This window comes from Mastomys coucha, unplaced genomic scaffold (assembly GCF_008632895.1).
Source record: "Mastomys coucha isolate ucsf_1 unplaced genomic scaffold, UCSF_Mcou_1 pScaffold15, whole genome shotgun sequence".
Lineage (NCBI taxonomy): Eukaryota > Metazoa > Chordata > Mammalia > Rodentia > Muridae > Mastomys > Mastomys coucha.
In genome coordinates this window covers 67,439,642-67,450,149 of record NW_022196897.1, presented here as the reverse complement: position 1 = coordinate 67,450,149, position 10,508 = coordinate 67,439,642, and the positions used below count along the sequence as shown (strand labels likewise).

Here is a 10,508-nt window from a genome sequence, read left to right as displayed (position 1 = left end):
GAGTGGGCATCCTAATTTTCTTAAATGTGAAATGTGTATAGATCAGAGGATAGTGTGCATGTTCAGATACTGGGGTAGTTTTAGGGCCTGAGAGGGCATGCCTTAAAGCAACTAAGCCCTTATTATTTTACATTTCTAAGATCACGACTTTTCACAGTGTTTGCCTACTAATGAAGTACTGACCTGACCATTAGTTACATCCTTGCTATAATATTTAAAAACACTCATGCTCGTAAAATGAAGAGAGTAAGTTACTGTGGACCCTAATTCTTATTCATACTGCCATTCATAGTCTGAGAAGTCAGTAAAGCTTGCCGTCTGTGTGTTACAATAATATTTTTTGGTCACACAGATTACATAGCCATGTTTGTTCTTTCCCAGGTCATTGCAACAATATACATTGTTTGGCCAAAGCCATCAACCAGATTGCTGCAGCTTTGTTTACAATTCACAAAGGAAGTATTGAAGACCGACTTAAAGAATTCCTGGCGGTATGTCTAATTCAATAATCATGACATTTTACAAAAGAAAACAAAAAGTTATGCCTGTTATTCAACAGTGAATTCCCATTATTTTTACATTTTATTTTGTGTTCTCCAAAGACATTTTTGTTCTCAGTTTATTAAGTATTAAATCTTGTTTCTTTTTTAAAGTTTTGGTTTTAGAAAGGTAGTTCATTGTTCATTGTTTTCCCTCTAGCTTGGAGTCTTCCCTTCCAGAGCTCTGCTCTGTGGCCCATTTGCTTAAACTACTGTTTGGACTAGACATTGTCTTCACATTCAAAAGAGTCTTTCTTCAAAGAAAAGTGGAAACCTAGAGAGCTAATGTGTCCTTTAAAAGATACAATTTACTCATTTCCATTTACATGAAGACCATGAATAGTGACAAACTCTGCAATAAGAACACTGTGAGAGCTGTGGTGGTGCACACAAACCATACCGTAGCTAATGGAGAGGCAGAGATAGGATTACAAGTTCCAGGCCAGCCTGGGCTAACAGGTGAGACCCTCTTTCCAAAAAATAAAGGGCTAGAGTGACGGCTCCTCAGTTAAGATGATTTGTTTCTCAGTTCCCAGACTTACATTGCGCAGCTTATACTCACCTCAACTCCTGTTCCAGGAACTGGCCAGCATGGGCACTGCACACACACACACACACACACACACACACACACACACACTCAGGTACTCACGGAAAATAAAAATAAATATTTAAAACAGTAGCAGAATGTATTTTTCCTTATTCCTACTTATTTGAAGAAATACTATTAATAGGTACAAAGTCAACAATAAAAGTATGACTTGCAGGGCTAGAGAAGGCCCAGCAGTTAGGATGCTTACTACTCTTCCAAAGGTTCAGTTCCTAGCACCTACATTAGATGTCTTACAACTACCTCTAACTACAGTTCTTGGGATCTGATGCCCACTTGTACACAAAGTTATAAAGGCATATACATACACACATAAACAAAAATAAACCCATAAAATTACATGTGACCTGCTGCCAAAAGAGAGTAATGTTACATCTGTCATCAGACATGGTTTAGTGTAATATTTTTCTTTATCAACCTATCCTTTTTATACTTTACTTAAAGAACAGATAGTTTAAGCAAAATGAACCCTAGAATATTTGTTTTTTTTCCTTTGTTGAAAATCCTGTTAGCTTTTAAGTTAAAATATATATATATATGTAAATACAACAGTAATTTAAGAAGGAACTCAAGTTTGAAAACATTATTACAACTCAGTTGTTTCCCTTTTAATTACTGTTCCTTTCTTAAAATTACTATGCATACAAACCCAGATTGAAATTGTCTTATTTAGGATCTAAAAAGTACACAGTACGTTTACCTTTTATCTATAGATTATGCATTCTAAGTTCCCAAGAGGGTGCTTGAAGCCAGGAATAGTACTGAACTACATGCATGCATGCACACACCCATACCAACTCTATACAGGAAACTGTTGAAGCACAATAAATTATTAATAGAAAGAATAGAAAAGTTTCACCAGTCTGCATACCATAACAACAGTTAGGAGAGTAAAGTCCCTCGAAAATACTTTGTTGTCCTATGTCCACCCTTCTTGTGACCCTGAGATGACAGTGGTGTGGGTGAGGTAAATGAAGGTGATGGCGTAGACACTGGTGGACTGGGAGGGTGGGTGTTGACTTTAGACAGTGCTTCAAAGGGGAGGCTCCTTTGCTCTGGGTGATACTGATCATTAAGCCGGGAGAATATCATGACTTGCTACCAAAAGAGAGTAATGCTGAGTCTACCCATCAGACATGGCTGCGAGTACTTCTTGGACATTAGTAGTAGATAATGGTGATGGCTGGGGATTCTCAACAGCCTTAAACAGAGACCTTTGGAAGAATATTATAATCAGTACTTACTGTATTTTTAACTCATGAAAGCATTGGTGCAGAGTTTATAATCTCTCAGGACCATGTGGTTGACCTCAGTGCTGCATTCAACCCAGAGACCTTACTCCATTAATCTCGACCTTCAGAACCTATGCAGTGTAGAACACTTTGGCATACCTCAGTAACATGTGCTCTCACTTCCCCTTTTTCCATATTGTCTGTAGAAGACTCGGCTTCTACAGCCCTTGTGTGTTAATAGCTCTTTGTGCACTGCAGCATGGTCTTCACCAAGTAGTTCAGCAGGTCCTGTCCCATCAACTTGTCTTCTTGTTTTTAAGTAGTTTTCCTGATTTTCCTATCTATCCCCAGAAAAACTTTAAAACAGCTCATCCATCACTGTATCCATGAGTTCCTCATATCAGTTCTAGTTTTTGCAGCTTTAATGATTGTTATTGTGTCCACAATAGCAGATAGTTTTCAGTACTACATTATGTCTAGATGGGGGTTTCCTTTGATTGCTAGTTGATTACAATCAAATACCAGAGAGGTGGATATGACCTTAATAAACTGAATAATATCTGGTCAGATTAAAACCATCACATTTTCTTCTCCCTCCCTTCTTTCATCATCATTATTGGGATTTTTGAGACAGGGTCTCTATAGTTCTAGCTGTCCTGGAACTCACTATGTAGACCAGACTGGCCTCTAACTCACAACAATTCATCTGTCTCCCGAGTGCTGAGATTAAAGACGTGTACCACCACGCCTGGTCCAGCATTACATTTTCATTGTCTCTTTTTGCAGAAGTTCAGAGTGATCAGATGGTGTCTGTTAGTTATGAGACTTTTAGTTCAAACCATCTTCCAACAGTATGACTTTATATTACACCCACATTATAGTGTTTATTTCTGAGGACCTTGTGTCCATCTCTCTGTACAGTAGCATACACTGTGTCTGTAACCTTCAGTTGGACATGTGGCAGCAGCATTAGAATAAATTCCCTTCTTCAGATAGATTAGCTTTTCTTGGAGATTTCAGAATCTTGATAGGAAATTGTTCTTTGGGCTGGAGACAGACTGAGGCTGATGCATGGGGACCCCTGAGACCATGGAGGTGGGGAAACCCAGTTACTAGAACATAGCTAGCGCTAGAGTGGATATTTTTTATATATTTCATGAAACATTCCTCTGAGAATTTCTCACGGGAAGGAAAGACTTCCTCCACCTTGGCTGTCCATTTGCAAGCAGCCTTGCTGAGGTGTGGGCACTTGGACAGAAACTCTGCATTCCCGTGTCATTCAGCCAGGTAGCTAGTGACCAAGCAACTAACATGCAGGTATATACAAAGTGTGGATGTGCTAGACAGAGGGACAGCTCTGTTCCTGAGGAAGATGGAGCAGAGTCATACATAGAATGGCATGGAATTCAAATTGAAGAATAGATTATTGGAAATTAGGAAATTCTAGAATTTTCTACTGCTCTCCAACCATGTTTGGCCATTAAAAGCAAAACTATTTGTAAAAGGGGGATGGAGGGGTTGGTGCTGTAGAGTATTATGGATCTTGGGAAAAGAAAACAATCTGAATCATTTTAAGAAATGAACTTGAGGAAAATGTTAGTTTTAATGAATATTTGGTTATATGCACACCTTAACTGTTGATTGATGTGAGCTTTCTAGCTCATTGTACTTTATACATTGAATAATGGAAGCTTGTTGAAGGTTGAGTTGTATTGAAAATGAACATGGAAGTGAATCGAGTTTCTCTGCCAACCTCACTGATTACATGTGTGTACTTTTAAGCTTGCGTCTTCCAGTCTCCTGAAAATTGGCCAAGAGACAGATAAAACTACAACAAGAAATAGAGAATCTGTTTATTTGCTACTGGATATGGTATGTCTCATTTCAATTTAGTTAACTTTTACTGATAACAAAATGTTCCAGTCCTTAACATGCTTCTTCTTGGCAAGTGAAAGTTTTGTTTTGGCAGTGTTTTGTTCTTTTTCTCCATTTCTTGTGGTCGAACTAGCCAAACCATACACTTTCTTTCTTTTTTTCTTTTTTCTTTTTTTGGTTTTTTTGAGACAGGGTTTCTCTGTGTCACCTTGGCTGTCCTGGAACACTCTATAGACCAGGCTAGCCTCAAACTCAGAAATCTGCCTGCCTCTGCCTCCCAAGTGCTGGGATTAAAGGGATTAATTATGTTTAGAGTATTGCTGAAGATGTGTGTTCTATGTGTTCCTATTGATTAATTGATAAACTCGAAAGTATCATTCGAAAGTATTTTGATAGGCTTCACTGTAGTATGTTTGCATTCTTGATATGAATTAAAACGATTTGTCTGTTTCAAATGAGAAGAACATAAAGTTGTTTACTACTCCCATTGAGTAACTTAAATTTTGACATTTTTTTTACCTTTTCAGATTGTACAAGAATCACCATTCCTAACAATGGATCTCTTGGAATCTTGTTTTCCTTATGTGTTGCTGAGAAATGCATACCATGCTGTCTACAAACAAAGTGTTACATCTTCTGCATAGAGTACTTACTCAAGACAAGCACGAGTTTTTGTTGCCTTGTTTTATCTGTAAACTGTGGAACTATTTTACCTTAAAGCCTGAAAACAGTTTTGTGGATTAAATTTTCTTCATGCTGTTGTATTTTCTGATCATTGGCTTCCTAATATGGTTGTACTACAGTACATTTGGTTGATTTAGTTATACATTCTCAAAACTCAGTGAATTCTATGATTTTAGAGTATCATTTGTTTGAAATACCATTAACACTATGTTTTTGATAACTGATAATGAAAAAACTTGCTTGTTTATTTCTGAAAAAGAATTGTATTTAGTGATTATTTTAGATAGTGATATGATAGCACCCATCTGTGTGTAAATTATTTCATATAGGGAGAGTTCTGATCTGTACCTACGGTTCTTTCTGAGAGCAAGACTGGATGTGCATATCGGTGATGCTTACGAATACATTTCTACTTTATTTTGAACATTTGCCAAACTAAATACCTAACACTGTTTAACCTTAGAGATGTTAGACAACTTGAGCATTGGAAGCAGATTCTGAATTTCTCAAACAGCAGCAAATGCTGTTGCCTGTAGAAAGCCTACTGATAATCTCATCCCGTGCTGCCTGGTTGGCATCTGCACTACCTTGTACCCTGCTGTATAATAAACAACCAGACACTTGTCAGCTGTTGATACAGATGTTAGTCCCCAATCACTTTTTATATGTTTTAAAATTTGAAATTCAAGTGTACCTGCCATAACATAAATAAACACTAGACTGTATCACATTTTGAATGATTTCTTTAAAATCTTTGGAAACTTATTTGACCATATGAAGTTTTCAGTTTAAACTTTGTTAAAGTAAACATAGATTTAGCAGATTCATTGTTACAATTTTTTTTTTTTTTTTTTTTTTTGAGACAGGGTTTCTCTGTGTAGCCCTGGCTGTCCTAGAACTCACTCTGTAGACCAGGCTGGCCTCGAACTCAGAAATCCACCTGCCTCTGCTTCCCAAGTGCTGGGATTAAAGGCATATTCCACCACTGCCCGGCCAGAATTTTTTAAAAATATTTTAAAAATATTTTAAAAATATTTTAAAAAATTCTCCTGGAAAAAAAAATACTGAAATTAGGGATGTATGTGTGATCAGCTTGCTAATTGTATCTATTACCAAATGGAGTTGTTGAGGAATAACAAAATGGAGTGGCTGTGTTGTTACGGATGGGTCAGTGCTAGGTGGGAAGTCCACATGTGCCCTGCTTTGTGTTTGGCGTGGATGGAGAGTGGCACATTTTGCCTTCCGATTGGTATGAGGTAGCCGCTGCTGCTCTACGTCTGTGCAGCACACAGCTTCTGTGTACACTGCTCACTTGCTTGAGATCAGCAGAATTGTTTATGAACCCATTTTGTTTCCCTTGTTCAGATGCAGAAAGTGGGGTGGGATCATGGAGCCCCGTGACTCTCATACTCTTTTTGTGTAGAGTTTGTGTTTAAAACAGTAAATAGCCATTATTAAGGAATTGACATAGTTTGATAAGGATTTTTTTTTCCCAGACAGGGTTTCCTCTGTGTAGCCCTGGCTGACCTGGTACTCACTTTGTAGACCAGGCTGGCCTCGAACTCAGAAATCCGCCTGCCTCTGCCTCCCAAGTGCTGGGATTAAAGGCATGCACCACCACTGCCCTAAAGGGAGTTTTAAAATAGAATAGTTTCTATTATTCTCCATGTAATTATGATAACATTTAATGTCGTTTGCTTCAAAATATTATACTGGGCCAGAAAGATAGCTTCACAGGTAAAGGTGCTTGCCACTGGATTTGGTGACCTGAAATCAGTCCCGTAGAGTGCCAGCTCCCAGAAGTTGTCCTCTGACCTTCACGTGGAAGTGGCACACCACATCCTAACCCACCCCCAACTAAGTAAAAAAAAATAATGTTTTTTAAAATAAATATCACACTGACATCATCAGTTTGTTTCCTGCATGGCTAACTCTAGAATCTTTCATCTAAGTGTCCAACCTATCATTAGCCCTTAAAGTTAACAAAATGGGGTAAGGTGGCAATCTGAAGTCCCAAGACCTAACTGTAGAGGGCCATGCCTTGTTTCTGATTTCAGGGTGTGCCCTGCTCTCCCTGTGTACCTTCTCCTAACCTGAAGTGTGGGATGGGAGGACACCTTACTGCTGTAGACACATCCTGCTCCTGTTGGAGAGCGGAGCGCTGTAGGCGGGGCTGTGCAGCCGGGCTGTGCAGTGAGGCTGTGCCGTGCACTCTGGAGACCAGGTTTCACCTGTGGGTGGTTAGTAGTCATTTACTTTAAATATGCAGCTCAACGAGAAGCTCTGTGGCTGGGTGTTGAAATCACTATTTGGCTTAGACTTGAACTGAAGATGATCAGAATAAGCTTTTGGAATTTTATACAAATAAATAATGACATTTGATTTAAAAAGCTAGTTTTAGTTGTTTTTTAATGTTAGTGTTGGGTCGTTCTTTCTCAGTTGGTCAGCTACCACATTGCTTCCAAACTCATTAAGCCACTCATGTACTGCGCTAGGTGAGTGCTTTCAGCTCATGCTAAAGTTGCCACCAAATTAAGATTTGCTTTATATCAACTAGTGACTAAGCTCACTTAACACATTTCCCTTCAAGGTAGTTCAAGTATTTGTCATTGCTACAATTTCAATTGTAGGCATTCTAAACGTTGTATACTACTCAGTCTTCTCAGAAACCATGACATGCCCCTTTTCAAAATGCCTTGTATTTAGAAAAATGATAGTTTCATATCCACTTTCATCATAAAATAACTTGAAAAATAATATTATCCATAAACTTTGATATGTCTGAATATTTGTGTTTCCCCAAGTTTCACATGTAGAAATGTAACTTCATTGTAAAGAGATGGGATGGGTCTGTGGTGGGTGACTATTCCTTGAGGAAGGAGTTCCTTCTGCTTGCCTCCGTATGAGGACATGAGGGCAGCACCACCTCTGAACCAGCAGGCGGCCTCAGCACACACCAGCTCTACCAGCACCTTGATCTGGAGATCCCTAAACGTTGGCCATCTCGTCTGAGGTATTTTGTTAAAGTGGCCCACCCAGACCGACATCCTGGTTCTAGAGATGTAACAATGGAATGGTGTAGCTGGGTTTCAAGATGGAAATATACCGTTTCTGAATTTGTTCTTATATGTTATCGTTTCATGGTGAACACAGTTTCAGTAGAAAACTAATGAATATTACATAAATACAGTCTAAAGACAAAAGGGCGACAGCAAAACTTCCCTTCCAGTAAAAGGACACTGAATTGTTAATAAATGAGAAGACAACACTAGAGAGGGATGAAGAGTTCTAGGCCAGTTTGGGCCATGTAGAGGGAATGAAGGAGAAAGAAAGAAAGCTGGCTTATACATTAGTGTGGGCATAACCTGTATGATGACATTGGTACACACATCTGAGTGTCATAAAGCATGGTGAAGTAGGCATTTGATTATCCGACCCTGCAAAGGCTAACACTGAGGGGTAAAGAATACAAGGATGGCCAGGCAAGGAAAAATTTAACCTTGGCTGCTGCTACTGACCATGCCAAAAATGCAGGCTGGAGTAGTATTGGGAGTCACATGGAGAGCTCGCTATTTACCATATTATACTCTGTTTAGTGTATCCTTAAGTATTGTTCATTTAGTTCTCAATCCTGTATGATGGGAAACCCATTTTCTAATGTGGTTACTGAAGTGCTAAAAAAGAAAAAGCATTTGTATAAAGGCTGCAAAGAACAGAAGTGAGGAAGTAAATCTCTAGAAGCTGCCCTTGGCTTCTTCCATCACTCAGGTATGAACATGGAGTTTTCTGCTCGGCAGCATTTCATACTCACTAAAGTGTAAGGCATAGAAAGCAACACTTAAGTTCTTACACTACTCTGTTTATTGGGTGTTTTTACATCAGTGTTCATCTCAACCAGATTGCTCACTATGAGTTTTCCCCAATTGTCGTAAATGAGTGAAGAACTGTCTCTCAGCTGGGTCTCCTGCCCAGTATTAGTAGAATTACTGAAAACTAGTGTGGATGCACAGGAGGGTTGGCTTTCTAACATCTTTAATACTATGCCATGCTCTGTTTTCAAAGTACTGGAACAGTTTCCTTGAGGAATGACTAGGCTTGAGCACTCTGCCTACTCCTTGATCCTTACTGATCCTAATTTTGTTACATGGGTCTGTTTCTCCTGTCTCCAACTTCATGTACTGAATCAAATTCAGTACGTCAAATTCCTCCTCTGTCTCCACACTATAGTTTGAATCTGAAATGCCTCTCATTCAAGGACAGCAGGTGGATTCTGATGGCTCTGCCTCAGTTCTCTCTAGCATTGCTGTGGCAAATACCTGATAGAAATAGTTGAAGGAAGTAAGGGAGGGTTTCATGGGGTTAGTAAGTAATGGGGGTACAGTCTATGTGGTAAGCAAGTCACGGCAGTGGGATCATGGGGCAGCTGATCACTTTGCCTCCAGTCAGAAAGCAGAGGGACAGCAGGTGCTCAGTTCCCCTCCTCCTATTCAATTAGAGAGCACAACCCCTGGATTGATACCACCTACACTTAAGGCTGTGGTTCTCAACCTGTGGGTCATGACCCCTTTAGTGGTGACAGATCATCTGCATGTCAGATATTTACATTATAATTCCTAACAATAGCAAAATTACAGTTCTGAAGTAACATAATAATTTTATTATGTTACTTCATGAGGAACTCTTTTGAAGGGTTGCAATAGGTTGAGAACCACTAACTTAGGTTGTATCTTACCCAGCTGTGATGGCTACTTTTTTTTTTTTTTTTAAGATTTTATTTATTGTATGTAAGTATGCTGTAGTTGTCTTCAGAACCCCCAGAAGAGGGCATCAAATCTCATTACAGGTGGTTGTGAGCCACCATGTGGTTGCTGGGATGTGAACTCAGGACCTTCAGAAGAGCAATCAGTGCTCTTAACCTCTGAGTCATCTCTCCAGCCCCTGGTCATATTCTAGATGTTGAGTCCGAGTATCATAACCTTTTTCCTTAATGCACCACCCTCTGTTTCTTTTCCATCTTGCAACTGCCTTTATAATAAAATGTAATGAATTGATACATGCCATTGTCTCGTTCTGGGAATGTCTTGAGGTCAGGGTTTGTTTATTTCATCCATCTGTGTGGCCAGATCTCCAAACCAGAAACTCATGGCTCAGACACTGTGGTGTGAGACTTGTGTCTGGAAGGACACTACAGATCTCCTTGGGTAGAGCTGCCCTTCACTTCTCTTCATGTGGTAAAGAGGTAATTGGTTTTATTTCTCTTGGTTCTGGTGGGATGCTGAGAATCATGAGTTACAAGGGATGAGGGGATTTCCAGTACCTGGAATACTGGAAATATTAATGATGACCAAAAAAAAGTGGTTTCTTCTATTTCTTACAGCAAAATAATTTGCCTACCTGGGACCAGAGAAAGAGGCAGAATCTGTGTATGTTGTATGGGATTAATGATGGAGCATAGGCAAGATACCAAAAAGATTTTCCTTGCTGCAGAATTTTTTGTTTTTTTAAATTTGGAAATACAGACAAAAAGTACAGGAGAACAAGCAAAGAAGCATCACAAAAGCAGTGTTT

The 10,508-nt window shown here is 39.2% G+C and overlaps 1 protein-coding gene across 4 annotated transcripts in view; it reads left to right on the top strand.

The window, feature by feature from the left end:
- The window catches only part of Nckap1 (NCK associated protein 1), a 76,725-nt gene extending 71,055 nt beyond the window's left edge, over positions 1 to 5,670 (top strand). For all 4 annotated transcript variants that reach the window (XM_031370794.1, XM_031370797.1, XM_031370796.1 and 1 more), the window contains 3 exons: positions 382 to 491; positions 4,164 to 4,253; positions 4,784 to 5,670. In XM_031370794.1, the coding sequence (XP_031226654.1) occupies positions 382 to 491; positions 4,164 to 4,253; positions 4,784 to 4,900 (317 nt within the window). In that variant the 3' untranslated portion in view covers positions 4,901 to 5,670. The remainder of the gene's footprint in view (positions 1 to 381; positions 492 to 4,163; positions 4,254 to 4,783) is intronic.
- The last annotated feature ends 4,838 nt before the right edge of the window (positions 5,671 to 10,508 follow it).